Source organism: Alternaria alternata (assembly GCF_001642055.1).
Source record: "Alternaria alternata strain SRC1lrK2f unplaced genomic scaffold CC77scaffold_18, whole genome shotgun sequence".
Taxonomy (NCBI): Eukaryota; Fungi; Ascomycota; class Dothideomycetes; order Pleosporales; family Pleosporaceae; genus Alternaria; species Alternaria alternata.
This window is the reverse complement of record NW_017306207.1, coordinates 755,292-783,088: the sequence shown is the minus strand read 5'-3', so window position 1 is coordinate 783,088 and position 27,797 is coordinate 755,292. Positions and strand designations below refer to the sequence as shown.

The following is a 27,797-nucleotide window of genomic DNA, read 5'->3' as shown; positions in this document are numbered from 1 at the left end:
CTCCCAAGGACGAACACGCCTAGCTTTGCGACGACATGGCCTCAGCCAACCAGCTTCCCGTCCAAGCCCCTCATCACACGAGAGGCATTACGGAGACTGGCCATGCTTACAGCTCAGTTCTAGCACCATTGTTCGTCTGACCATAGCGCAGTCCAACACTGTACAGGTCGTCTTACGCCGGATGTGGATCGGTACATACCATGGTTGGCTTCACATTCTCTGCACAGAGTATTCTGGTATTCCCCATTCTCCTTCTATGATTGATACGTGGTGCTGTTTACTGGTGTCTAGCATTCGTGCCAGGGCCCGTCAACGACGCACCTCGACATGTGATTCTCGATAACAGACGATCCTCTCCCTTCCACAGATTCCTGGCTACATTCACCACACCTCATCACATGAGCATTCTTACCTGACCACACTCCGACGGATTCTTACACTTCTTTGCTTCCATGTATTGCTTTTGCGTCGAGCGGCACTTCCTCTTCTTCCAACACTTCTTATCGCAATAGCTTATGCACCGCCTTAAACCACGTCGCCGAACCATCGACCGCACACGTCAGCCGATGTTCCGATCGATGCCCGCGATAAGATCCTCCCAGCTCTCCTCCCTCGTTCGGGTCCAGCTAGCACCATTTGGTGCAGCGGACAGATAGCCATGAGGGGGACGCAGAACTCACGCCAGGGAGCACTTGCTGCAGCCCCGCCACCAGTGTCGCCTTTTCAGGTTGTCGCGTGTGGAAGATACCACCAGATATTAGCCTTGTGCTTTGACAGACCTCAAGGTCCTTGGTTCATTGACGCGAGAAGATGCGTCCCCCTCGAGGCAGTCAAACCACATGTAGGAAGTCAAGGCTTCTCTTACTGTTTCTTGTGCGCGTTACCGACGAGAGGTCTCGTCATAGTTGATCTTTATCCATCGGTTAGCGCTTGTCACGTTAGGGATTTTACCCCATTACTCAGTACCCTTTTCAGGCGAACAGTAGCAGATGCCAACAGATATGGAGCTTCACTTTACTCCGGTATCGTGGCTCTGACAGACCTATGGTCCGTGGCGACGTGTTTGGCGTGCAAGACGGCTGGCCTTGAATGTTGCGACAATGGATGATGAGTTTCCTCGTTCGTGGCTGGGCATGGGTCACTTTACTGAGAGTGTGGAGACACTGGTTGGTAAGCTCTTGTAGCGGAGGCTTCAAGCTTTTGCCCCATTTTGTTCCGATTCGACTGCGATCATGTAGCCTCGATGTCGATGTTCGCGCAATTTGCGCATTACAGAGCGAGGAGCCTGTCAGTCAAAGGGAGTATTCCCCACCACCAGTGTTGTCTTTTCAGAGAACGAGTGTGGTAGATGCCTGCGATATGGAGACTTCTTCGGAAGAATCCAACAGACCGCAAGGTCCATGGCGTTCTTTGGCTACAGTCACTTCTCGCGTTGACACCCTTGCGGTTAGCAGAGTCTGTGGGACACCCAGACCGAGCTAGAAGAGGGCATACCGCCACGATTACGTCTGGTTTCTTTATCGATCCCCAGAAGTCGCCTTTTGTGTCAAAGTCTCTTCGGAGTCTTGGTTCCCCTCCAAGTCCGTCTGAGCAACTATTTTGTGTTCTTGGGTTTTGGGACTGGTTTGCTCCTTGTCATTCCATTCTGGCTTGCCTTTGGCTTTTCCCGATTCGCTCGCCTTACTGGTATCAGGTAGAGTATCTTCTTTCTCACCCCAATGATGGTTCGCGTCAGGAACCTGTCTAGCCAGGGAACGCGGTTCGCCGCAAACCCCGCCACCAGTGTCACCCTGTTTAGGGAGATGCGTGTGGAAGAAGCCTACGATATGGAGCTCTCTTTTCTTCGGAAAAAAGTCTCTGATAGACCATTATGGTCCATGGCAATCGTTTGCGCTACAGGCACCCTCGATCGCACGTCCCCCCGATGTCTTGGCCAATGTGCAGACCCTTTTACCTCGCCCCCACCCCCGTCTACGAGCCTCGGTATTGGCATCTTAACTTTCGGGTACGACCCGCAACCTTTCAGGTACGCCCTGCTATTCTCTGGGTATACGCCCGTCTTGCTCGAGTTTACGTTGCGTCTTTCGGATACAGCCCGCTCGTTCGTCCCATGTCCCTCCCGTCGTTGAGATCGGCCCCGTTGCCTTTGAGATTATCGACATGCGGACTTGTACTACAGGGAACGTTTACGTAGCCCCGTCGCCACTGTCACTCCTTTCGGAGGTTGACGAGAGCGGAAGAAGCCAACAGATATTGAGTTTTCCCTTGAGGATTTCTCTGATAGGCCGCTATGGCCCCTGGCTCAACTTGCATACAAGCACCCGGCTCCATCCGCGTGGGTCCTCTGCTATGGCATGGCCTAGAGACGCGAGAGTCCATGAGCGGACAACAGGATCTTGATCACATTCTCCGCTCATGGACACCCCTTGGAATGATCCATTCGTGGATCGTTCCTTTTCGTGGACTGCCCTGTGGATTGTTCCATTCGTGGACTTCCCCTGTGGCACCTTTTCGTGGACCGCCCTTTGGGCACTTTCGTGGACCGCCCTCATGGGCAACCCTTATCGTGTTTTGCCCTTGTGGCACATCGTGGATACCTTATCGTATCGCCGCCCTCACGGGCAACCTATCGTGTTTACCGCCAACACTCGTTCAACCGACCTCTCATGTCGGGACCGTAGTACGGCATCTGGCTTTTGACCTCATCTCCTCCGACACAGGCTCGGTCTAGAGATGGACGTCATTAGCTTTTTCCGTGGTTACTTTTGCGGACGGAGGCGTTTTCCGATCCCTTGGCGGAGCGTCATCCATTTGCTCGCTTTTAGTAACCGCGTTGTAGCGGATGCAAGACTGCTAGCGTGGACCTCGTCAACACCTCGTTGACCAGGGAGGAAGCGCGAAACGTCTGCGGTGCGGTGTTTTCGTCGGTCGACTCTGAGACTGGCTTATTCGCCGCATCTTTAGCGGGGCAGGCTGCTAAGCATACTCGACTACGCACTACAGTCAAGGTTGCAGAAATGTCTGTTTGGAGAAGAACGGATCGCACATTGACAAGATTTTGGCAGGCGATCGCAAGAGGTGGATGGGCGGTAGAAGTCGGACCCTTGCGCCTCCTCGTCGGTGCCGCCTGGATAGTCGACTATGTCTTTCTTTTGAGTGCATGGGAGTGCATGGGAAGACATGGGAGATGAACTAGATGCTTGGGACGCAAAATGAGTCACGATCGATTGAGGTTTCTGCTGGGGCAGAAGCCTCCCTCGTGTGGTGGCGGTGCTGAGACGACCATGTGATGACTGGTAACGACCACGGTTATTCCGCAGACTACCCTGCCAATAGCGTGAATCGTTTACTCCGTATCACGATAAGTTGGTTGCTCGGCATCGGCGCGCGCTGAAACGAGCTACGATTTGTGTTCTCGATGGAATAGCTAGAGATGTTTTCCGGCGGTTTTTTGTCACAAAATCTCCAACAAGAGTTAGCTTAACCCCATTGGAGTGGTTCAGGTAGCTAGTAGCGGTTGACGAGGTCGTGAATGCACTTGGTGGCAGAATGGATGCTGTTGATAGGTCTCCTTGCTATTCCTTTTACACTGGACTTGGTTGCCTAAATCCCCCAGGTGAGTTCTCATTCTTGACTTGTTGTTGTTGGTGTTGGTGTTGGCATTGCTGTTGCTGACCTTGTTTGGTTCTCAGTGAGCTATTGGAACGGCTCGCCTCCGTCTCCTCCTGCTCCTCTGGACGATGTACGGCAACGAACACGAAGTCTTGCAGCGCAAGCTGCCCCACACGAATAAAACCACGAGGCAAAGTAGGCCCTCCCTTACCTTCTAACACGAATGGCTTTAGACGATTGATTGGCTGGGAGCCGAAGCGAGTCACGAATGGTTTTGAACAACGAATTGCTGGAGGAGTACCTCTAGCTGCAATCCACGATATCTCCAATGGGCGGCCAATGCTCATGGGACATATCGTGGACTGCAGCTGAAGTTACTTCTCCAGCAATTTGTTGTTTAAAACCATTCGTAGTTTGTTTCAGGTATCGAACGGTGGTAGGCACCGTGAGCACCTGAGGATAAAATGCTGAGCTGAAGAGCACAATGATAAGAATTGTGCTCTTCAGCTCAGCATTTAGTCTGAGATAGAAAATTTACGTAAATACCTTCCCACGTCATAATAGTAACACACTAAATCCAAATCTACCTTGCCATCCTCATGCCTTTCAGTATTTCCATGCTCACAATAGTGTTATATCATTGCTGAACCATGTCTTGTAGGTTATACAAGGGAGTTGCTGACCTGTTGCCTCGATAGGTGAGAGCGGATGATACAGATTGCTGACGCAATGAACTCTGGTGCAGTCGTCTGGTAGCTATTCAAGCGACAAGCGAGATAAAGTAAGGTATGTTAAAGTGGCCTAGCGTTTGAGAACGTGATGATGACATCTGCGCCAATGTGAAGATACGGACATCTACTGTGCATCACCCTCCATCCATATCTACAAAGTCCTGCATACTCAAAGAGAAGGCATCATCTACTTCCTCAAACATCCCTTCCTTGGAAGTTTCCAGTGCTACAAATGGCTGTTTATCCGCCGCGGATGTCACATCGGTGAGGGTGTCCCTCAGCACATTATGTAAGTGGGTATTCACAAACCCGCTCCACATCGCCGTTAGTCTACTATCATCACAGTGAGCTCTAACAGCTGCGTCCAGTTTGGCAGGTAAGATACGAAGGAGTTGCCTCGAGAATTTGTCGACAGCCTGTTTTTGCGTTGATACACCATTCCGGTAGTGATGAGGGAGTAACGTGCGTTCTGTATCGACGTACGGCAATGCCATGTCTTCCTTCTCGGCGTCTGGGAAGAGAGTTTGATAAATTTCACGCCATCGCTCAACTTCTGGCTTCCCTATTTTGCCTTTCTTGGATCTTATCGTCTCAAAGGTCGAGTGCGATATACCCCAGAAATCAGGTCTTGGGTTTGTGAGAAGCTGGCACGGCTGAGTGTTTCGCTGATGGGCGGCTAGACTCTCTTTTCCTGCTGCTTTGCCGAAGAATGTATCACCACATCGTGAGCAGGCGTGGTAGAGGTGCACACGCTCAAGGTGTTGTTTTAGTCGGTTAATGCCGAGAGAACCTGGTCCGGCGCAGGAGTCGTGATTGCAGAGGTAGGGGTTGCGTACGTAGAAAGGGCATGCGAGACCGGGTTCGAGGGTGTTTAGACGACGACGTCGGGTTCTCTTACAGGGTGGTGGCTTTGAATGGTCGCGGCTGGTAGCTACGGTAGGTGTTGTTCGATGGTCAAATTTGTTTGAGCGTTTGCGCGATGTGGCGTCTGCTCTGGATGTGTTACATGAACCGCCGTAACCGCTGTCGAAATTCCGCAGTATCTCCTCGCTGAAAGTAGACGTTGCCAGACTGTCTGCTGTGACAGATTCTGTTGATGTTGACTCCTCGCTTGGGAGACTCGTCATGGCTTCGGTATCGCTACGGAGACGTGCAGCGAACGGCCCGTCGATGTTGTATGATTCTGGAACTCCTCGCTGGCGTTGGGCGTTGGAATCCGCTGTACCACCTATCAAGCTATCATATCCAATAGAATGTATAGACATGAGCCCATTGATACCGTCGAGCTCGCTAGGTACCACTACATCATCCAACAGTTCGTCCTGGAGAAAGGGTTCAGAGAGTGCCAGGTTATTTTGAACTGCAGAGACCAAATCATCCGTCGCAAAGGTTGTCCCAGAACTCTCCGCTACTGGTACTCCATCACAAACAACACGCGAAGTCTCAAAAGTCTCTTCGTGTTCTATGGCGTTTTGAACTCCATGTTGGAATATCGAAGGATTTTGAAAGGCGTATTTTTTCCAGAAATTACTGTAATCGCACATCGAACATGCAGCCCAGAGCGAGACACGATTCTCGGAGAAAAGGCATTGGCAACATGTCCACATGCGCACATATTGACCATATCCATTCACCCGCGAGTAAATCACACTCTCTATACAATGGTCGCATCGCCAGTGTGCACCTCCGGGTTGAAAGATGCTGTGGTTCGAGTAGTGGTTCTTCGAGCCTTGAGAAGCTGCAGTTGGTATCGTGTCGTCGGACACTTGTGTGAAGTCGAACGTATCAAAAGAAGGTTCCATAGTAGTGGGTTCCGGTACTCGCAATCGTGTCAGATTGTACAGTCCCGAGAGTTGACGAGGAGGCCATGTTCCCATACGATCAGCGCGTTCTCCATAGATAATATGTGTTGAAGTCTGGAGTCGCTTTTGTGGAACGCGCAAAGTTGCGCACATGTGCAGCTATGAGACTTTGCGCGTAGGGCCACTTGCAGGTGGCAGGTGCTTCGTGCATGACGCATATAAGCAGAAACGTGTACCAATCAGGAAGCGTGGTCTGGAGCTGCAAGGCTGGTGGGTAAGGATCATCTCGATGTATCGACTAAGCAATTGGTCGGATACTGGCTTCTTCGATGGGGTATGAGGGTGTTCTCACTTCTTAGTATGACAAGAGAGGTATGGTGGGAGTTTGAAGCGTCGCATGTCTAAAGAAAGCACCTGGTGATCAAACGATTGTTGCGACCTTCCATACCGAGGGCTGACTATCTGTGAAAAGAACTCTGACTTTACTTTGATAACAACGCAACGACTGATTCTCATCATTTGTTCTGATTTTGATCGAGTGCCCCAGCTTGATTCGGAGTGGCGGCGCATGGACAGTCCGTCACAAGGCTGAAAACGCCACGATGCGTGATGTCTACACAGCCCCGCGTCAGCCCTGGACGTCAACAGAGGGTCGTCTGCCTAAACCACATCACCGTTGCACGAAGATCACCTCCAGTACTTTAAGAGTACTTAGAGCAGCGAAACTTCAATATTGCATGCGATGAGCGAACGAGAAGCGACATGTCAGAGTCATCTGAGTGCTGACCCAATCGTCAAAGAGTCGTTTGAGGCACGTCTTGAGCGACCGACAGAGCCCGAAATCTACAAGCACCAGCGTCTGGATACTTCCACGGATGAGATACGCCTCCTGAAACTTGTCCAAGAGACAAACGGTCCTGTACGCTGCGAAGTCAAAGTCTTTCCGTTCGAACGCGCCCCGAAATACTTTGCGCTATCCTATCGATGGGGCCCGTCTTCGCCCTTATGCGATCTCTATATTGAGGGCAAAAAGCTCAAAATACGGGATATACTTTATTCATGCTTACTGGAGTTACGAGAAGATTTGGAGGAATGGCTATGGATCGATCAGATTTGCGTTGCTCAGGCAGATACCTTGGAGCGAAATCATCAGGTCGGAATGATGTCACACATTTATCGCAACAGCATTTCTGTTATCATCTGGATGGGCGACATTCCCTTGGCAGCGCCCGAGGAACATGATCGTTATAATGATTTGGACCTCGATGTTGTATCGGCAAGGGTGTTGCTGAAGAACACATATTTCACAAGGTTGTGGATAGTACAAGAAATATTGCTTGCCGACAATGTCGAGATTCGTATCAACGGGCACCGTTATGTCACGTGGGACAGGTTCCAAAGCTTACGTATAACACAAACAGAACTCCATGATGTATCTTTCAGAAACATACCTCTGTTTCTCCTGGCATTTACACAACGCGAGCAGAAAGCAGTGGATTTACGGCGACAAATGTCGCTGATGCATTACGTCTGGTGCTTTTACGAAGGGAAATGCGAGAACCCACGAGACAAAGTGTATGGCCTGATGGGTATGGTACGCAAAGAAGACGGGGTAGTGGTAGACTATAGAAAGAGCGTTATGGAAGTGTATCTGGACTTTGTTGGAATCAGCATCAATAAAGGATTTGCAAGGGTCTTCAGTACGCAGCGGGAACGGTTCGAAGGCCCTGCGATACATTACTTTGAGTTGGGAAGATTGATGGGCATCGGATCTGATGTATTACGCGGTGTTCTGCGACTGATGATGAACCGTTTCACTGTTCACAGGAATGACATAGTAACAGCTATTGGATTAGAAAAAGCAGGCCAAACGCATGAGCAGCATAATTGGTGGTACGAGTGTAATGGTGAGAGGCATCTCTTTTCTTGCCGGCCTCTATCTGATTCGGAAATTTCAACCTTCTTGTAATGGAATCGATGAAGGGAGATGTCGAGCAAGCAAGGGGTAGAGGAGATCCATCGTTAACTGTGCTTGAGTCTTATGCATGATCCAAATTATATTGACTCTATAATCATGACGTTAACATGGTTTCTCAGCATGAACAGTCACCGAGGCGTTTATCGTGATGTTCGAAAATGCTATGTGCGTTAAAGAATAGTATTAATAGAGATACTAGATGCGCAGTAGTTACAAAAGGAAAGGTATACTGTCCTAGGTAGACGGTAGACGGTAGACGGACCACTACTAAACTATTGTAGTACCAGAGTCTAGTCATATGCTAGCGGTTGCTCAGCATTGCCCCGGTAAGTGCGCTAGGTCCTGACAATGTGTACACAGATCAACTCACCTACGCTAGAGATACTGATGAGGAATCATCGCGGTTCGTTGTAAAAGTTTCACAAGCTGCGCAACGCCAAAACCTGAATAATGAACAAGAAAGTACTGTCTCAGGTTCTGATTGCTGCGCAGCGATGGGTCAGCAAATAGCCAAATGTCGCCATTGTTTCTGCAGGCATGAATTACCAATAGTGTGTATTCTGAAATGAGATACGAATGGAATTCCAGTGGCACGGCAAAATTCCATACACCAATTCGAAGCCGATAGTCTACTTCCCAAGAACCTAATAATCGCATTAGTCAACCATAGTTCAGACAACAGAGCATCCCAACATACCTTATCAACAACCGCCTGCCCCATCATCGCCGCATTCGCCAAGCTACTCTCCACCGTCCCACCCACCCTCATGAAATTTACCGCCAACACCTCCAACCCCTTCTCCTCAATCAACCTCTGCGCTTTAAACCCCCAACGATCTTTCAAATCCTGCATCTCACCCTGCTTCCCCTGCGCAGCCGCCACCCACTCCTTCTGCATCTCGCGCAGATCCTCAGGCCGTACTTCCACCTTACCAGACGCGCGAGCGAGGATGAAGACGTAGCGGTGCGGACGCGGGTAGAGGTAATTAGGCAGAGGAGCTGGACGCACGTAGGGTGAGCGCTCAGCGGCAGCATGGTGGGACAGTGTGCCGTCAGGGTTGCTGGAGAGGTTTGTGACGAGCCAGTGGCGGACTTGGCCGCAGTAGGTATCGTTATTCATTAGGAGGTCTGGGTCGACCATCATCAGGACGAGGTTGTCTAGCGGCTCTGAAGGCTGGATGTTGGGTTAGTGGGGGGTGCTAGGTGTGATAGTTTGCTGGTGCTTACTGCAGGATTAATGAAGACTTTGGGCTCAGGTTTCGTGTCGTGATTTTCCAGCTCTTTGCCTGGCTTGTCGAGCTTTGCGTTTGGCCATTCTAGTGTTAGGTTGTAGGATAGGTTGATGTTGTCTGGAAGGACATCTGGGATGACTTTGTGCTCAGAGAGAGCTTGTTTTGTTGCTTGTGTGTTCGACATACTGAAAGTGAGAGTTTGCCTTTTGAAAACGAAGATTTGTCAAAATTCGTGCAATTCAGATATAATTATTTCACCCAAGTATTATAGGAATTGGCAGCCGCATATGCCGGAGAAACTCGTGCATTACGAGCAATCGCGCATCATGCATATTGTTTTCGGAAGCGATCCGCTCTCCTTATTGCCCAGCCAAGTCGTCGCGACCGACGTTGGAGAGCTCTTTTTGGTTAGTGACGCGGATATGCAGGCACGTTGGATGTCGTTGTCGTACGATTGACGAGATGACGTTGATATGACACGCACAAGGCAGGCACGCGACGCGAGGAACCTCGGCCACGTGCCAACCGCAAACTACGACCACCATCACTCAAGGACGACATGTCTGAGAAATGATACGGAATATTCAATAGAGCATATACTCGTAGTATGTGCCTCGGGTCAATGACCCTTTCGTCGATGTATTGCATCCGCGCTCAGCAGAAACTCATTCCTACTTTCAACCAGAAAAATTACGGCATACCAACTCGTTATCCTGAAGTCACCCACGCTGGCTATCGACTCTCCGGTGCCTCGTGTGGTCGTACTTGATCCCCAGACAATTCTACAGGTGCTTGCGTAGCCGGAGCTTCATACCTGGAAACTTCGTCCATGGGAGCTTCGTGCCTATACTGGGGCGGTAATTCCCCTTTGGCTGGCTCGTAGTAGCTTGTCGCCTCTGTAACTTCCTTCTTCTTCTTATGCGACCTTCTTCCGATGAGAACACCAATCGCGATCAGCGCAATAACACCAGCAGCAGCACCCACACCTATTCCGGCCTTTGCGCCTGTCGACAGACCGGCACCTTCGTTATTCTGTGGTGTTGAAGTAGGCGAAGGGGTTGGAGTATTCGTCGCATTCGCATTCGAGGAGGTCAACGGGCTGGATGGGCTCGGCGATATAGAGGCACTTGTGGACGTTGGGAGTAGCGAACTCGTGATTACGCCGCTAAAGGTGGGTGCGACTTTGAACTTCTCAAGATTGGGATCCGAACAGCAATCGGTTGTGTTGCCGCAGCACCAGAACTCGGACGTAGGGGTTCCGTCGCAAGGAGTGACAGTCACGTCGTTTTTGCTTTGCTCGTCCTACAAGTCCATGTCAGCGTTTAATCGCGCACCTTGTACCGGCCTTTCATACTCCACTCGAACATAGGTCCTGGCAGCCTCCAGCTTCCCAGTTTTGTAGTGTGCAACTCTCTCTAAAATAAAGGCCGAGGTATTCTTCAGTTGGCGCAAAGGCCTGACAGATGCCATTCGGAAGACAGGTATCCTCGCCTTCGCCAATTTTGCAGCAGATATGGCTGAGCGGATCGGAAGTGTCGTTGGAGCACGGCTGGTATTTGGCAACGGTCTGCAGGCCCCCGTTACGCCAGTAACAGTTATCTGCAGATGCCAGTGTGGTGAAGGCGAGCCATAGAACAATTTGGGGCAACATCATGTGTCGTCTTCGAGATCAGACGACGCTGTAGGGCTGAGAAGCAAACGCAGGATGCGCGAAGGGGGATACATATAACATGGGTTTATCACTGCCAAGTTCATCTATACTTATAAAGCTGAAGGATCCATGGGGCGGGGCGTTAATGCGTTAATCTCATCTCTTGAGGCTTGTTGTTGTGCAACGCGAGCGTTTACTGGACCAGTAAGCGACCGGGCGAAAGCTGACCTGGGTGTTTGGGGGCGGAAAACCCACGCTCGCGGGCTGAGTTGAAGATTCCGCTCCTACGGTAGCCCTAAACAGATTCTCGGTCCGATTAGCAGTTGGACTATTTGGAAACCCGAACGAATAGGAAACTTGAACGTTGGACAAATACCAGCGCAGGTTCCTACTTCCAGTTTCGCAGAGATGCCGCGGCCCAATCACCGATGCACAAAGTACGTAGAACTGGTGAGACTAAAACTTGAGGCTGCGCGCTGCACGCTGCACGCTGAATGCGTAGAACACAGCTGAATATTTTGCCTACTTCCAAAGACTCAACATAATACATATATACATATGCCCCGTCACCGCTTCACATGCTGGCTGCTGGATAGAGCCGCTCACTTCTGACCTTTTCCCACCAACGCCATGTTATGCCTTGCGCATTCGAACCATATATACAGTCGAACGTATCGCCTTCAATCGAAGAATTACAAAGAATAAAATAGTGAAGAACCTTGTAACAGAAATTGAATGACTAGCAACTAACTCTCGGCATACTATGAGTGGGTACGTTCACCGTTGACTGAATGGTGCGTTTGCTGTTGATCACCGGAGCCGTTGGAGCCGTTTGTAGGGGGCGTTGCAAGCTGCATAGGGCTTCCGTAACCGTCTAGTTGAAATGCCATTTTGCTGCCCGTGCTTACTCTCTCTGTGGAGTCGGGAAACGACATGGCGGACGTATCGTCCATGGGCGTGAGGCTAGTTTCTTCGACGTCGGTGGTTGCTGGGGGTGGAGGCGGAGGTGGAGGCGCTGATTGCTGGTTTTCAGAAGTCGTTCGGGTTCGCTTTGGTGAGCCAGATTGTGCCTCTCCGTCTCTCTTCCGCTTCAGGTCGGATGTTGAGTCGGATGGAGAGGCCTCATCAGCATCACCGGCTGGCCCTGAAGGGGTGCTAGGAGACTCGCTGGTGAGGTCTAACTTCACACCACTCTGTGCGGCCTTCATCTTCTGTCGCTCTTGCTTCTTCTTGACAGCCTTGTCCATGAACCGCTTGACCTCATCTCTGACCGTCTTCTCGTGGTTGGAACTTATTCTAGCCGTCGGGTCCTTGACACGACCGGACTTGTAGTCGCCTCTCACAAGCTTCTGTGCCACCTCTTTACTCAGTCTTTTGATTTCCTGCTTTTCGAATTTCTTGTAATACTGTTTCGTTACTGCCGTGACGTGCGGTGCAAGCTGTGAGGGTCAGATATGCTTTGCAGAACGATAAATAATACTCACTGTCGCTTCATACACCTTTTCCTGCTTTTCTAATGATAAAGTACGCCACTTTTCACGACCGAAAGCCGGTTCTGTGTCCTCATTGGAGACTGGCTGCGGAGTAGTAGATGCGGAGGGCCCGGTAGGTGTGTTGTTCGATGTTATGCTCGCTATGATGTCTTGTAACAGCTGCGTCTCATTCCTAGCCTTATTCGGAGGAGGCGGTGGGGCATCTGCAGGCTGGGTTGGTCTTTGCCACTGTGTGATACCAGTCTGGTTGTAGAAATACGTCGAACCGTTCTCGGCTGTGGCCTGGTACCAGCCTTGTGGAAGAGCGTTGAATGGCCTTGGTCGCATAATTGGTCGTGGAGTGGCGAAGAAGCCAGCTGGGCCGCGAGGTGCATTTAATACACGAGGACCGGACGGGATGTTTGCTGCAGATGGGCCTTTGGGCGCAATCGTGGAAGGCGATTTTGACCTAGACCGGGACCGTTCACGAGCTCTCTCGCGTCGTTCATAATGATTCTCGGTCCGAGCTGGTGTGCTTGCGTTTGGATCTCTCTTCAGCCGTGGTATCCTGTAGCCGATTTCCAGCTTACTCCATGCAGCCAATAGCTCTTTGGCGGCCTCCTCGACTCGTTCGTCTCCGCAGTCTGTCAGCTTGCTTACCTCCTCTTCAATACCAGAATCTTGAATCTTGTTTCGAGTAATGCGTGGCAATCTGTGCAGTACGTCCAGCACTTGGAGAACAACATTGTAGTCATCCTTCCACCTAGACAAAGTGGTTTTGAGGTTTCTATAGCCGTGGAATTGGACGATACGTGCGCGAACCTTTTCGTTGTCGGTCTGCATACGGCTGAGAAGCTTGACAGCAATCCACTTTTCTTCGCAGTTGCGCAAAGCTGACACGACCTTGTTTACTGCATCCTCTTCCAGCTCGCGGGTCTGCAAATTGCTAACGTATTCTTCATCGTCTTCGCTTGCCTTCTTCTTGCGGGGCTTCTTGGCGACTGCCGTACCCCAACCATCAATATCGTCGATTCCGAGAGCCGCGATCGTTTCATTGCTAAGGTTTGTCGCATTGTCGGACTGTGTCTTTCCGCCGATAAAGCCGCTACAGTTGGGCTCACCACAGTAGCAAGGTTGTGGATCTGCGCCGTATCGATCGACGTTGTAGTTGAAAACAAGCTCCTCGCCTGCTTTGACGCTACGCTCGACGAATATGCCCATGCGCAGTTTGTCCCCAACAACCCACTTGTCGACGAAACAGTTGGGATTGCACGAGTGATTGCAGAAACGACCCAGGTTGCCCTTTTTTGTGGCATCTACAAACTCGCCCTTGGTAAGGGACATGAAGTAGAAGTGCTTGATTCCCTCGTCGTCGTATTGACCCATGCGGCGGCGGAAGGTGCGCTCGTCGATGACTTCGCCAATGTATTCGAAGACGAAGTCGCCTGGAGCCATGTCCTTGTTGGCGCGAAGACCGAAACCCTTCTTCTCCGTCTTTATAACCGTGACATCGGCATACTGTTTCCGCTGAAAGCGCATGTTCTGGCATTTCCGACCGCAGCCGCAGTCACCTAGGCACTCCATCTTTGTCGCGCGGTTGATGCAGTCGGAGTCTTCGCCACAGGCATGATTTGTCTTGGTCGTGGCATCGTATTCTTCTTGACAGTCGCATTCGAGCGCAGGGTCGGTGGTGCCGATGGTCTTGTTCGCGTACGTGCATTCTGGGAGGACTACGAAAGTCTCTTTGGCGGCGGCAGTAGAGTCGGGGAGGTCGAGGAATAGCGGAGGCGGTCGTGAGACGACTTTTTGGGACGCGGTGCGCGAGAGCTTGGGTGCCTTGCCGGGCTCCATCTTCAGCGTGATATCACCACCTACGATCTCTTCACGGGCGCTTCCGGGCGACGGAGTATCGACTTCGTGTTTTGTCATGGGCGACTGGGTCCTGGATCGCGTCTTGAGCCGGGGAGGGATGGCCAGAGGCGTGGGCGCGCGATCATCTACCTCGACCTTTACCTGACTGGTGTCCTTGCTCTCACCTGCACCGTCCGAGGTCGCAGCTTCCAACTTCATCTCGCGCAGCTCGGGCTCCAGTCGAGCCGTATTTTGGTCCGACTCGCTGTCCGACATGTTGTGGAGGGTCGTGGGGTTGGTGGAAGGTGCTGAAGAAGAGGGTGGAGGATCGCGAGAATCTCAAAGAGAGGGACGCTAACGCTCAATGTCCAATATCACACATGCAGAACCAGGAGCCTATCTACCTCATAGTCCATGCGACACGCATACACTCGACACCTCCAGGGCAGCTCCTTGTAGTTCGGAGTGAAAGGCGACAGACAGAGGCAAGAGACTTGGTCGCCTTGGGTGATGACTGAGCAAAGCTTTTTGCTTCCCTGGACGCAAAGACGTGTCGGACGAGGCAGGCTTGCTTTGCGCCTACACCGTAATTGGTGCACCGAGCGACAAGGACTCTATGGGTGTATGTATGTGCCTGGCGTTGTCGCCGTCGCCATGTAGGTGCGCGGGATGGAGCCGTAGATGCAACCAAGCCTTCCGCGGAATCGAGCTCGCTTGTTCCGATGACGACAGGGAAGGCGATTCTTTTTAATCCACAATTTGTACGTGTGTGAGCCTGAACAGGCAGTATCGATCAGCCGACAGTGTCTTCGAGTGGTGGTGCTGCGCGCGACGCGATGCGCTGACTTTGGGATGATACTTTGGACATGCGAGCGAAAACTAGCGTTAGTCCATTGGCCCAGCCTCGGCCTCCGCCATCCATGGATGCAGGGCCCCTCTGGCCATATCTACCATTGGCGCACGCAAACATGTCAAGTGAATACAAGATAGAGGCAATGATGATGATATTGTTAGAAGAAAAAAATTGGATAGAGTTGTGTGAGTTCCGGTGTTGGGTCACAGAGCTACTGTCCGTAAAGTGAACTCTTGGCGACTCGTGGACGGTCTAAGAAGTTGTCAGAACGGAAAAGTAGGGTGGTTGTTATGGGCGACATAGGACGAGAATCTAATCTGAGTTGCTAAAGAGGATTCTCACTTACACGAGCAAGTCCATTGAACGTATCTCACATCAAGTTGCTGAGCCGTCAGGACCGTGTACGCACTGGGAAAGCCCAGCGTCTTGCACAGATCTTTACCGGATGGGGAAACTAATATATCCTCATGTGCAAGTGCAATAACAAATGCCGTAAAACACCCTGTGCCTGTCACTGCACCCGCGGCTGATGGTGAACGAGTAGTGGACAATGTATCAGAATACCTTTGTGATCGGCGCATTATCCGCGAGTCACCGAGACGTGCGGTGTTCGCGGGCCGAGCAAAGACCCAGGGGACGAGACATGTTGAACAAGCAGTATGAGCAACACGGATCGGACACGACTCAGGGCAGCGTGTGAGTTGACCGCTTACGCAAGCTGGAGCTGTTCAGTCATCGGGAAAGACAGGATGGCTGGTTGTTAGAGTCCGGCTGGCTCGTTCCTTTTCCACAGATCCAGATCGGGCGAGACTAGCGCGAACCCAATTGCCCGAAAAACGAACGGGTTTCTTCGCGATGCGAACTCGAAATGCGATGTACCATGTCCGGCGCCAGATTGATCATGTGTTGTGACCTCTGCAGCAGGGTGTTCAGCGGCTTGAAATGTCCGAGCCCTAGCGCTAGCATCATAGACTGACTCCCCAAGATGGCTGGCGTTCGGAGTGTCAGCTACAGCACTGGTGCATGTGCTTGCTCTTGAGTTCCAACTTTCCGAAAGACTAAATGGTGGCAGATTGAACTAAGGCCGCCCATGGTGTGTTTTGGATCTTGGCCAAGGCTTCCCATTGGCGTACTCGAGCGAGCACAGTCCACAAGTTTACTAGTGCAGAACTCTGACTGAACGGCTACCTACTCTTCACAGCAGAACCCATGACGCCAGCACGACAGCTGACTTGGACGCACCGGCAAGATGTCGCCTATACGGCCCAGAGTGTCACTTGGTGAACGCCAGCGGGTCCAACTGCCTGCTGAGAAAAGATACTTCGACCTAGCGAATGGCGATAAATTTCATTGGGGGCTATGCCGAATCGCGGGCCGCTCCCGATCTTGGACTGGTTTCAACTGGCTCCGCGTAGCCATACGGTGTGAAATGTGAAAAGACTGCGCAGGAGAGTGCTACGTGTCGATGCATGTGCGCACTTTGGTCGCCGGCCAGGTATAAGAAAGCCAGTATCAAGCTACGCAGCTGCGACGTTTGTGCCTCTCGATACACACCTCCCCAGCAGCCGTCCTGGAACAGACTACACTCATGGCACCGTTGTAGACAGGGATGACGACGCCGTCTTCCGCTGCCCCATCAGGCGCGACGCGCTTTCACGACGATCAGCGCTGAACCGTTCTTGCCAGATTGCGCGCAGGACACCAACGCTGGTACGCGCAGCGACATTTCAGCCTCCCCACGATTGCGCTTGCCGTCATGGCGACGAACATGGTACTGTCAAAACTCCGAAACAAAGGCGGCAAGCGTACATGAGAAAAAAGGAAGGCAGGGACTGGTTTGCAAGGGAAGGGCCGTTGGTCTCAGGCTAAACCCTCCACGGCTGGTGAGACACGGCTTGGCGTACTCTCTAGGCGATTGGCTCATCGGTTTGCGCAATCGTTTTCGAACATCCGCTGAGGCTTTCGAGATGGGGTAAAGCGCCGCCAGATCTATGTTACATACGTAGGCTTCGTTATCGATTTGCGACAAGTACTGATTTAGACAGATACCGTGCGGGAAGCCTTGGATGCTGCATTCTTGGTGTGGGGACTAGTCGCTTCCCATTCGTCTTTGAAGAAATCCGCTAATGTATAACATACCGGGTGGCTCTCCCCAGTAATCTCTCACGGGAAGCTGTCTCTCCTAATTATTTTGACCCAGCCTCATGTGGTCCCTTTTGACACAACCTTCTTGCCTGCTGGCATGAATACGACAACCAGAGCCCGCCGCAGGTTTCTTTGATTTTTGGTGCTCTTCTTCTACCGCTCGTTACTCTTTCGTTTCAGCACTCTCGTTTGTTCTGTTGGTAGACGCAGCTATACAACCGCGCGCGAGGGCGCGTTGCTCTTCGCGCCGGTCCACTTACTTTACGGCCTTGTGATCGATGCTCAATTAGTCTGGTTGCATACAGCAAGCTTTTGCCACTACTACTTCTTGGTCTCTGCCCTCGCGTATTTTGAGCCTGTCGAGGATCACGACATGGAGCCCTCGAGCTCGCGCGAGCCACCATGGGCAGAGCATGAAAAAGTACGTACCTCTCAAATACGGTAACACGTACATCCATCACGTATGGGAAACTGATGTAACCAATTTAGGTCTATTTGCTTGCTGAAATACTAAAAGCAGCTCCAATACCATCTCATGTTCTCTTCGGAATCATACGCGACACCAACATCCAGCCACGATGGAACGATATGGCTTTGCCTCCAGGTATGTGCTGTCTACTTGTATGCTCTCATAGCACACGCTCATCACTCAACATTACACGTAACATTTGCAGTAGAGTAAACTAACGCGCTGCAGGCCGGTCTGTTCGTTCTAGTCAGATCGCATTCGACAGCCTCGCAGCGACCTACTCCGCGCCTGGGCAAGAGTACAGACGTCCCCAGCTACCTGCACCGATGCTATATCCAGGACCGGACATTACCAGAAAGCGACCACTTCAGCCAGAAGCTTCCACGCCTGTCGGCCGCTTACTACAACCTCGTCCCCCGCATTCGTTCCCGGGAGAATTCATGCCTGCAGGCCCTGCCTACACATCCACCATAAACCCATCTGGCGAGCCAGCGAACAAAAAGAAACGTGGAAGACCAACAAAAGCGGAGGCACAACAAAGAGCGCAAGAGGCTGCCGCGAGAGGAGAGGTATATCCACCACCTAGGAGGGGCAGGCAATCTATCACAGTACCACCTGGACCCTCACCACCCAGTTCGGACCCTCGGCCACACGATCGAACACCACCACCAACAGCGCCTTCGCAGCAGGCTCCCGCAATGACACCGCAACACCAAATCGGGGTAGAACACGGGTCAGAGTCCTCATCAGGCAAGAGAAGACGAACAAGGCCACAACCATTGGAACTAGAAAAACATCGCGCAACCAGCGAAATGGAGTCTCCGCTCGCATATGGATCAGGAGATCCTAGCCGCAGCCAACAATACTCAACATACACACCCATCTCTGCGCCCTTGCCATCTTCCACAGAATCCAGGGACAGAGATGTGCGTATGGAAGGGGTCGAAGAGACTCAACCACGAACCACGACACCTCACTCGTTTAAAGATACGGTCGGTATATGACAGCGTTTCTTTCGTCAACAAAAGCAACATACGGCGGTAATCCTGTTTTGAAAGCGTTCTGTCAACGACTTTACTTACGCACTCACGATGAACTATAGCCATGATACCATGGAGGTACGCTCTGCCGTTTACGCTTGCTACCACATTTGATGAGCACCAGTCATGCGCGCGCATCACTTATCATGTTCATGTTGTTATTGCTGTTCTGGGGCTGTTTGTGCCCCCAGACACACTATCTTTTTCCGTCAAGCTCAATTTCCTTGTCACAACCTGTTCATTCATTTCTTCATTGACTGCATGTCGACACTTTACGAAAGTCGAGATATGATGAGCCCTTACCTAATGTCTTACTATCGCTATCTTCACGACTAAAGAGTTTCATATCTCTTTCGGCAGTAAGGCGCTTATGCCAGCCATCTTGTTTTTTTCGCAACGTGTACGATAGATGGATTTCCGATCAGTTCCGCATCACGGCCTCTGTACAAAAAAGCACCTATTAGCAACAGCATCAATGGTAGACTTGGCCATGGCCAATCAGTACGCAGTCTTTCAACGCTTTGAGCGAGTATCTCTCGTACCACGTCGCACCTCTCTCCTGCATGTCAATGTACGTATCCTGGTGTCCATTCATCTAGCGAGTACTAGCATTTTACGACGTCAAGGACCTGCAGGCTGACCAAGAAGGTAGCATAGAAGTGGTTGGGAGGGCCGAACCGGGCAGCGTAGGGCAACGCGAACCGCGGCGCGCGACACAAGCAACGGGTCCTGTTTCACCTATGAATACCCTACCAGCTCTCGGTACTACTATCGCCCGTTCTCGTATTTCATACACAAAGTCTGCGACGCAGGGGGGAACATTTCGCTACTCCGCGCAAGAATGTTCGGCAATCTGCATGTAAGCGCCCTCCAAAACATCCTCCGCACTTGACAATCAATCGCATCCATGAAAAATCCGCAAATCTGGCCGGAAAGGAGGTTGGCAAAACTTCGGCATGAGTATTGGTTGAGAGACTTATGAGGAAATGACTCGAGTTGCAGCATTTGCGGCTACGCACTTGCGTTCTCTGCAGACATGCTACTGCTGCAGTACGAAAGGGGAGTCGACATGACGCCAACGCATGCACGCATCGACCAAGTCCCAACACCGAAATCCAAAGCAGACATTGCCTGCCCAACCAACTTAGCCTGTGGTAAACATTGCGGCTAAACGGTATGTAATTCCTAACAGTGAATTTCCACGATGATGGTGTTGCAAAACACGTCGTTCATACCCATGACGCTCGGATCAGGAGATGTGATGACGGAACCTAATGACAATAAATCGCCGTATCAGATCTTACCAGGCTAACCCCACATCGCGCCTACCTGTACAAACCACAGCGGCGCCTATTCACCGGCCTAGCAAGAATGAAAACGAAAACGTTTACCGCCGTTCTAGACTTTGGAAACTTTACTTTGTCAAAACGAAACGGTGCGAACGACCTAAAACGGCCTGGCTGTTATACAGACGTTTTCTGACATGGCGCGCGAAACTAAATACAGGCAGCTAGGCCAGCGCCAGCGTTTTGCTATTCGATATTGCCAATACATGTTATTCTCTGAGCCGTCTTTGGCGTGTTAGAGGAGGACGGTAGGTGAATATGATATCACGCATGGACCAAGCGTTCATGGTCTCGTTCTCTCCGGAGATCCGAGAGTCGTGAGTGGTCGATAGTTGGGCTAAGTGACATGTTCGTTAGCTTGGGGCGGACTGGATGAGGTTGGAGAGGCTGGTCTGTCGCGCGTGCGATATCCGTTCCAAGGCGTGGGTCATGTCACTGTCAATGACATGCAAATTGAGCGCAAACCGTCTAGTTCACCTTGAACAAACTTCATTGATCCTCATGTCGAAGCGCCGCCGTCGTCGCTTCTCGCTTATCACTTGAAACATACACCATGGTACCCTGCTATCATAGACGCGCTCGTATATTACATCTGATCGTCATAATGTAAATCTTGTTATACCCTCCATCCCGGCCCACCTTTCCACCTTCTCCTTCCGGGTGCTATAACCGATGTTGCAAGGCTAAGCGGAGGAGAGACATCTCAATCTGACAACGCCCGTCGCGTGCTCCTTCTTTCTAGACTACCGCATGTCATCCGCTTAGTCTTTGCACCTCGGTCGCGGCATCCGAAATGCAGAACAGACAAGGTGCAGATTGTTTAGATGAACGATGCTTCGTACCTGCATATTGATGATGGATTCCTGCATTGGAATCATCTACTTCATTACTCTGTTGGGCAAGATGGGTGTATTGAGAGTATGCGCATGCATGGGGAGATGTGGCGTTCAGCGGGTTTGATGCATATGTATCCAAGATGGGAGCTAGGGGTCTGGCAGATGTGGGGGAGAAGGAAGAAAAGAAGGGGAGGCTATAGCCGGCATTGTCATTGACAAAGGCAAAGTTTTGTTTGCTGCGGATTAATGCCATCTAGAAGCGGAGTATGGGCATCCTTAGCTGAGATTGTTGCCCGGCTGCGCTAATGTGATTATGGTGGTGGTAATTTGCTTTCGTGTCCAGATTGGGAAACTTTAGGCGAGGAAGAGATGAGATAATGGAGGTAAATATAGTAGAAACTGTATAGGATATCTAGGGGGAATTGTTTCCAATGGCTTACGTGCTTGATTGTCGCCTCGATCGTGAGGCCAGTAGCTAGATAGTCGCTTATGACGAGTATTTCACGGCTGAAGTTGGGTACGCAGCATGGCTGGTATGCTGGATGACGAGTGAATCTTCCAGACACATGTCTCCTTTCTCCACGACTCGGTATTACCACAAAGTAACAGTGGTACAGTATTTGTGCCACGCTACATCTGGATGATGACAAAGATGTTCCGAGGCGAAGGCGGCGGATTAGCTCCCATGCAAACGACAAGAAGAACTGGCAATCCCAAACAATGGTAGCAGTGTGATATATCGGCTATCAAATATTGCGTCACTCGCGTTCCATGCAACCCAACAAAACAAGCTTAAGTACAAAGTCAAACGCCTGAGAAGAAAACAACCTTCAAAATGCTAGTGGTATCGAGAAGAGGTATTGGAGAAAGTAGTAATAGTCCGCCCGAACAGAACAGAAAACACATGTCAATGCCGAGGCTACTGCCATTTTTTTTTCTCTACCAACGCCAAACGTAGTCAGTCAAAACAGAAGCAATGGAGATGGATACCTCGCTACGGCGCCACACAGTCTTCGGCAGCGAGAAGCTATCTCGCCGCGTTAGAATCGGCTTTGCACTCATCGCAGGTCCAGTCTCGTGTTTTCGGGGTGAGTATTGGCGTTGATGTTTTGCTGTGTTGTTGTATGCATGCGAGATGGAAGATTCGACGTATACAGTCCTGTAACAATATTAGTTCACGATTTCACATGTGTTGTAGGTTTGCTGAGCTTACGATGTTGTTACATGCAATGAGGCCAGTTTTGCCTGGTTTTGCCGATGCATCTTTGTCGCAGTAACATAGATCGTATGGCGGCTCAGCGTCCTCGTCTTGAGGTGTTTTTGCTGACTCCAATGGTATATTTGGCGATGTTCCATCGCTCATGTCAACATCGCCATCATGATCTCCATTGGCAGGAGTAAGGTAGCCAGCTTCAGTTGTTACGGCTTTACCTTTGCCCTTATCTTTCCTTAGCTGATGACTCTTGTTCCCTTCAGGGGTCGCGTCAACACAAGAGGCGACCCAATCAAGGATTGGTTCGTTTTCATGGTCTGGGTCGGAGGCAGAACTCGAGACCATAGCATTGCGTTCGATATTCTGATCCTGCGTCGGCACAAGGCCCTGATCCGCCCCATTGTCAGTAGGGGCAACAGGGGTCTTTTGATATTGGATATCGAGATATGCTAGACGCTGAGAAAGCTCGTTGGCGTTCACGATATTCTCCAATGCTTCGTGCACCTCTTTCGATATAATGTCCTCCTCTAACAGCTCGTCCATCTTCTTCTTGAACTCGCAATAGACATCGTTGTCGTCCAGCAATTTTTGGCGGCATTGTCGCGCAAATCGAATAATGGACTCTTCCACGTGCATCTCTGATTGCAGATTCTCTTCGTGCATGAAGTCATCATAGATCTTCAAGAAACGCTTAGAAGCCTCTGATAATTTTGTTTTGTCGATCTCCACGTGTTTCCGGAAATACATCCACCCTTCGTCCAGTTCATCGTCGCTTTCACTGATGACCTCGCCGGGTTGTAGAGGTCTCTTGCTAACCAAACGGAAGAAGGTGATACCATTTGGCGCCTTTGGCACGACGAATCTCTTCTTCTCCCTTTGCGGTCTGGACTGCACTTGATCTGGAGGTTTCCGTGGTCTCGGTCCTGGCGCAACTTTCAAGCTATTCGTTGCTGGTTTCGCTTTTGCGTGTTTGGTAGGCTTTTCTATCCTGGCAGTTCTTTCGAACTCGTCGTCGCCTACCAAGAATTTTCGTCTGTTGAAGGGCTGAGCTGGTGCGAGTACACGCACGTCGGCAGGCTCATCGGCAGTATCACTTGCACGTTGACCCGCTCTATAGTTGGCTACTTCGCTATCGAAGCGCCAGTGCTCAATCCCATGTTCGTCGACTTGTTCCAGGGTGACATGATAGTCAAAGTACTCGTGCCAGCTGATGAGGTGCATTTTGAGGTCTTCGATATCTGCTATCTTCTTTTTTGAGCAATGCGGGCACATGAGTTCAGATCGCTCAAGAGTGTCGTTGCCATAGACGAAAGTGAGCCTATATCGGGGTTCCTGATCGAGAGGTGGTGTCGGATATGAACTGGAAGATTCTATCGTATTTCGAAGATGCCGGTTGTGGCTTATCAAGACAGAGTCTCGTTTGAGCGGATTCCAATGCATGCTGACCTCTAGTCCCATGCCGAGCTGGTTTCCAGATGCTTTCAATGGTAAGATGACCCTCCCTTCTGGCACGTCGAAAATATTCCCATACGAAGTAGACAGGCGGGCTGATGAATCCGAGATTTTGAGGCCCATAAACTCGCACAAGTCCTTGAGATTGTTGTCATTGTCGAAATTCAGACTGAGCATTATTCTGTGTATGTCATTTTCGTCGATAATACTGGGATCGGTGTGCCAGTCTTCACGATAAATGATGATAGGCTCCATCTCGATTGATGCCTCCCGATCCGACCGCCTATCAGTGGCTCGCAGGATTGCCTCCTGTTCGGGCGGATTGTTACATGGCGGATCAGGAGATGATGAAACAACCGACGTCTTGATCGACGCAGTCAATCGCAACAAAGTCCGCGCCTTCTTTGCCAGGTCATTTCCACGACCACCACGAGGAGCTTGCTGACCGTTCTGTAAACGAATACTGTGCGCCTGAAGAACGAAGGACCCTGCTTCCCTTTCTACTAGGACCATCTCGTCCAGTAAATCCCAAGATGGAGGCCGCCAAGTGGCACGAAAATCGAATCCTGTCTTTTTGTCGTAATCCTCGTTGCGGGAAGAGTGCACTTGTTTTCTGTTCCGCTCTAAGAATGGGAGCCTTTTCTTCTTGTAAAGATAATCGTAAAAAAGTATATTTCCAGAAAATCTGTCTCGCCGTCCTAGCATGCTCTGCCGGCGCACACGCATGTTAGGGAACGTTCTGCTTGGACTTTGATCTACTTACAGAATTCCTCGGTTGCTCAGTTGCATCCTATAGCAACCGAGAACGAGTGGTGATGGCGCACATTAGTGGGGCCAATTGAGAGAATGAAGAGTTTTGCGGTTGCTCGCCGCTGTCCTGGGTGTCGGCAGTATGGCTTTGCAGATGGAAAGACGGATGAGAAAGTGAAGATGGCGGAAAGCAGGGTTGTCGTTGTTTCTAGCGGTCTGACGCCCCTGGGCCGCGCGCGACAATCCCACGATATAAGTCAACGCGCAACAATCATGCACTGTCCATTCAGCTTTGGAACTGCTGACAAAGGGTCGCGTCAGTTGTATTCTCGCTGTCGCTGTTTGTTGTGTCGGAGAGGTTTGTGGCGCACGATGGCAACCAGGAACGACGCGATGGCGCACAAGCGGATAGCGCTCAGCTGGCGAGAAGGCGAATGGCCTGTATCCGCAACATTCACTGTAGGCCAACGCGAACGCCTCGGACGCTCCACATGCTTGACGGCTGTGTGCGGGAGTTGTGTTGACAAGGGTCACGTGGACACGGGTGGTGCCGCTAAGCTGCATTGGCTTGGTGATCCTGGATGATCTCATTGATGGCCTCTTACCTCCGTGGTCCGCATGCATCGACAATTCACTGTCGCAACACTCGCCTCCAACTACCACTCTTTTGCCTCACATTTCGACCTGCTCCATGCACCTTCGCGACTGCCTTGCAGGGCTTAAGTGCCCCTTATAGGTCAGACCTAACACTAATCAGCCCCTCAAATTCAAGCTGGCCCTAGAAGTCATTGGACCCTACATCGTACGACATGGCTGTAACACTGAAGCGCAAACGCGGCGCTGTATCGTACAAGGAGCCAAGCAGTGACGATGACCTCTCTGAAAGCTCCGGTTATGAGCAAACCACCAGAAAGCGCACCGTCCCTACCCGCCGATCCACTCGCCGCCCGGCAGCCGACGACGAAGCCGCCAGCGAAAGCGAGCACTCTCCACCACCACAGCCCGCTTCTGTCAAGCTTCAACGGGAGTCACGAACCTCACGGAGACGAGGAGCGCCAAAGATTTCATACAAAGATGTCAGCACAGACGATGAAGACGAGGAGGATCCCGATGGCGACTTCGAGCTGGAAGAAGAGCAGGTCATGACGGTGAGGACACGGCCACGACCTGTCGCGGCACCAGTATCACGATCTGGGAAGACTGTAGGTATAAAGAGGAGTAGATCGCGACGTAAGGCGACCATAGGCGCACCATTGAAGCCGAACAACGAGGGTCAGGTCGAGCGCAAGACGACGATTCCCTCCGATGGGCACAAGCCGGTATGTCTGCTTCATCACATATATGTTCTAGCTCTAATACTCATGTCTAGGCCTGGGCTTCTCTGCCATATCACGTACTCCTCCAAATCTTTGTTTACGCTTCCCACCCGCTTCACGACGAGAACATGAAGCCCACCCCCGCGATATCATGGCTTGTACAGATGGCCAAGACGTGTTCAGCCTTTACAAAGCCGGCTCTGACGGCCCTATACCGAAACCCGCCCATATTCGCAATTAGGCAGACACGCAAAGACCTCGTTCATCACCTCATCACTCCTCCACCTGGGGCACACGATGATTATCGCGTCATGGTCAAGCGATTAGAGCTAGATGCGACGCAGATGACTGCTCTGACGGATCATGCCAACAGCGTGACCGATCTTGCGGCTCTGGTACGGTCACTGACCACACTGCGTGAGATTGACATCTTTGATCCCATGGATCGGCCTCCCTTTCGCCCACGACTTAGACGACTTCGGCGCTGGGTATATCCTGCTGAACTCTTCGACGCTCTTCGACAAACTAGTCTGCGTTTGAGAAGCTGGCGGTGGAACAGCACGTTCTGTAGCCAAGGACCTCTATGGATCAAGACGATTCATGCCGACCATGCTTTCCAGAGCCTTCGCGATCTAACATTGACTAAATTCCATCCTGAAGCCACTCGTGGGGATCCTGAAGAACATCAGGGCGAGCCAACAATAGAGGAGCTGCTAGCATCTGCGCTGGCTGTGCTTCCTAATCTTAAGACTCTATCCTTTGAGACTTGCGGCATAGTTAGTGGGCGCCTGCTTCCTTTGCTGCCCACGAACCTCACCAGCCTCAGCATCGTGAACTGTGGCGAGCTACTCTCCGATGCATTTTCGGATTTCCTGACCACCCATGGCTCTCAGCTTGAAGAACTGACCCTCAATCACAACCAGGCCCTGGATATGTCATTCCTAGTTGACTTGAAACGCTCTTGTCCCAAGCTTGAGGTTCTAAGGATGGACACAACCTACTATAGCTCTCTAGTCATGTCTGCTGACAACGAACCTCTCTACGAGACACTTCTTGGTGAGAGCGAAATGCCTACCTGGCCAACAACACTTCGAACCATTGATTTCCAGTATCTACGCAAGTGGAATTCAAAGTCTGCCGACAACTTCTTCAATTCGCTCATCAACTCCGCCGAAGAAATGCCCTGGCTGCAGGAGATCACCATTATCGCCATGGTGGATACCGACTGGCGCCAGAGAGCAGAGTTCCGGCAGAAGTGGAGTGCCAAGTTCAAGAAGGTCTATGCAAGAAGGTGGGAAGCACCTGATCCTAACCTCGCGTCTCTGAGGGCCTTCAGGGAATGGAAGGAACGTGGTGGTGAGGAAGAGAGGGTAGACTCGTTCATTGAGGGCATCTCAGAAGAAACGTCAAAACCCGAACCAGTTGTTGTAGACGACGGCAGTAGTAGTGACGACGATGCTCCACTGCTACAATCGCGCGCTCAGAAGCAAGATGAGCGATGGGGTTCGAAGCGTCTCCGCTCTCGCTCAAAAGCAGCGACCAGCTACGACGAGGAGTCAAACGAAGACTCTGCCTCTGAAGAAGATGTGTCAGATGAAGAGGAGCCATTCGTGCAAGGCCGGTGTCACACAGTAATCTTCCGCATCGATAACTTCCGTCCTCGCGAAGAGATCTTCAATGAAGCTGACTTTCTTGACGCGGAACCCAGCGGCGACGAAGAGTGGAACGGTAATGAGGATGACGACAACGATAACGGAGGCGGGTATGCGTGGTAACTAATGAGTGATTTTTTGGTGTTTCGGGTTTCAGACGCGGATGACGTCGTATGCAAACAGGAGTCAGTTTGGCATGTTTGCTCGGATCAAGACAGGAACTATGCATTAGGCAGGCGTTGATTTGGTTACTTATTCAGATATCCGTGTGTTAGTATTGGGCCTGAATCGGGCGCGGCAGAGAGGTTGGGCTCTGGCTTTTCTTGGTCGCCAGTAGCTGTCTCAGCCACATGTGGAATAAGGATGTTTTAGTCCATGTCCGAACGTGCCGTTGAG

The 27,797-nt window shown here is 51.2% G+C and overlaps 11 protein-coding genes across 11 annotated transcripts; 3 read left to right on the top strand and 8 right to left on the bottom strand.

Moving 5' to 3' along the window:
* Window positions 1–4,477: 4,477 nt before the first annotated feature.
* On the bottom strand, window positions 4,478–6,298 carry CC77DRAFT_1011513 (hypothetical protein; the record flags this gene model as incomplete). Its single annotated transcript, XM_018523710.1, has 1 exon — window positions 4,478–6,298. The coding sequence occupies one exon, from the start codon at window positions 6,296–6,298 to the stop codon at window positions 4,478–4,480; it is 1,821 nt and encodes a 606-aa protein (XP_018383109.1).
* A 293-nt stretch (window positions 6,299–6,591) lies between these two features.
* On the top strand, window positions 6,592–8,379 carry CC77DRAFT_1023198 (HET-domain-containing protein). Its single transcript, XM_018525622.1, has one exon. It carries the CDS (start codon window positions 6,888–6,890, stop codon window positions 8,112–8,114), a length of 1,227 nt encoding a protein of 408 aa, XP_018383108.1. The 5' UTR covers window positions 6,592–6,887; the 3' UTR covers window positions 8,115–8,379.
* CC77DRAFT_268422 (hypothetical protein) lies at window positions 8,177–8,590 on the bottom strand. Its single transcript, XM_018530943.1, has 2 exons — window positions 8,494–8,590; window positions 8,177–8,424 (listed from the first exon to the last, which is right to left on the bottom strand). The coding sequence occupies exon 2, from the start codon at window positions 8,419–8,421 to the stop codon at window positions 8,239–8,241; it is 183 nt and encodes a 60-aa protein (XP_018383107.1). The 5' UTR covers window positions 8,422–8,424; window positions 8,494–8,590; the 3' UTR covers window positions 8,177–8,238.
* Window positions 8,327–9,574, bottom strand: CC77DRAFT_1023197 (PEBP-like protein). The gene is made up of 3 exons (XM_018525621.1): window positions 9,351–9,574; window positions 8,821–9,297; window positions 8,327–8,767 (listed from the first exon to the last, which is right to left on the bottom strand). Exons 1-3 carry the CDS (start codon window positions 9,537–9,539, stop codon window positions 8,753–8,755), a joined length of 681 nt encoding a protein of 226 aa, XP_018383106.1. The 5' UTR covers window positions 9,540–9,574; the 3' UTR covers window positions 8,327–8,752.
* A 513-nt stretch (window positions 9,575–10,087) lies between these two features.
* CC77DRAFT_1064293 (hypothetical protein) lies at window positions 10,088–11,006 on the bottom strand (the record flags this gene model as incomplete). Its single annotated transcript, XM_018528710.1, has 2 exons — window positions 10,088–10,657; window positions 10,710–11,006. 2 exons carry the CDS (start codon window positions 11,004–11,006, stop codon window positions 10,088–10,090), a joined length of 867 nt encoding a protein of 288 aa, XP_018383105.1.
* A 655-nt stretch (window positions 11,007–11,661) lies between these two features.
* Window positions 11,662–14,999, bottom strand: CC77DRAFT_268428 (histone-lysine N-methyltransferase). Its single transcript, XM_018530944.1, has 2 exons — window positions 12,491–14,999; window positions 11,662–12,445 (listed from the first exon to the last, which is right to left on the bottom strand). Exons 1-2 carry the CDS (start codon window positions 14,603–14,605, stop codon window positions 11,768–11,770), a joined length of 2,793 nt encoding a protein of 930 aa, XP_018383104.1. The 5' UTR covers window positions 14,606–14,999; the 3' UTR covers window positions 11,662–11,767.
* A 466-nt stretch (window positions 15,000–15,465) lies between these two features.
* Window positions 15,466–15,877, bottom strand: CC77DRAFT_268576 (hypothetical protein). Its single transcript, XM_018530946.1, has one exon. It carries the CDS (start codon window positions 15,761–15,763, stop codon window positions 15,521–15,523), a length of 243 nt encoding a protein of 80 aa, XP_018383103.1. The 5' UTR covers window positions 15,764–15,877; the 3' UTR covers window positions 15,466–15,520.
* Window positions 15,878–17,479: 1,602 nt separating this feature from the next.
* On the top strand, window positions 17,480–19,023 carry CC77DRAFT_268124 (hypothetical protein). Its single transcript, XM_018530941.1, has 3 exons — window positions 17,480–17,748; window positions 17,817–17,931; window positions 18,025–19,023. Exons 1-3 carry the CDS (start codon window positions 17,701–17,703, stop codon window positions 18,798–18,800), a joined length of 939 nt encoding a protein of 312 aa, XP_018383102.1. The 5' UTR covers window positions 17,480–17,700; the 3' UTR covers window positions 18,801–19,023.
* A 3,022-nt stretch (window positions 19,024–22,045) lies between these two features.
* Window positions 22,046–24,196, bottom strand: CC77DRAFT_1064290 (hypothetical protein; the record flags this gene model as incomplete). The annotated part of the gene is made up of 2 exons (XM_018528709.1): window positions 22,046–22,177; window positions 22,232–24,196. 2 exons carry the CDS (start codon window positions 24,194–24,196, stop codon window positions 22,046–22,048), a joined length of 2,097 nt encoding a protein of 698 aa, XP_018383101.1.
* Window positions 24,197–24,446: 250 nt separating this feature from the next.
* CC77DRAFT_268085 (hypothetical protein) lies at window positions 24,447–25,180 on the bottom strand. Its single transcript, XM_018530940.1, has one exon. It carries the CDS (start codon window positions 25,055–25,057, stop codon window positions 24,509–24,511), a length of 549 nt encoding a protein of 182 aa, XP_018383100.1. The 5' UTR covers window positions 25,058–25,180; the 3' UTR covers window positions 24,447–24,508.
* On the top strand, window positions 25,073–27,781 carry CC77DRAFT_1042771 (hypothetical protein). Its single transcript, XM_018527283.1, has 2 exons — window positions 25,073–25,752; window positions 25,803–27,781. Exons 1-2 carry the CDS (start codon window positions 25,243–25,245, stop codon window positions 27,522–27,524), a joined length of 2,232 nt encoding a protein of 743 aa, XP_018383099.1. The 5' UTR covers window positions 25,073–25,242; the 3' UTR covers window positions 27,525–27,781.
* The last annotated feature ends 16 nt before the right edge of the window (window positions 27,782–27,797 follow it).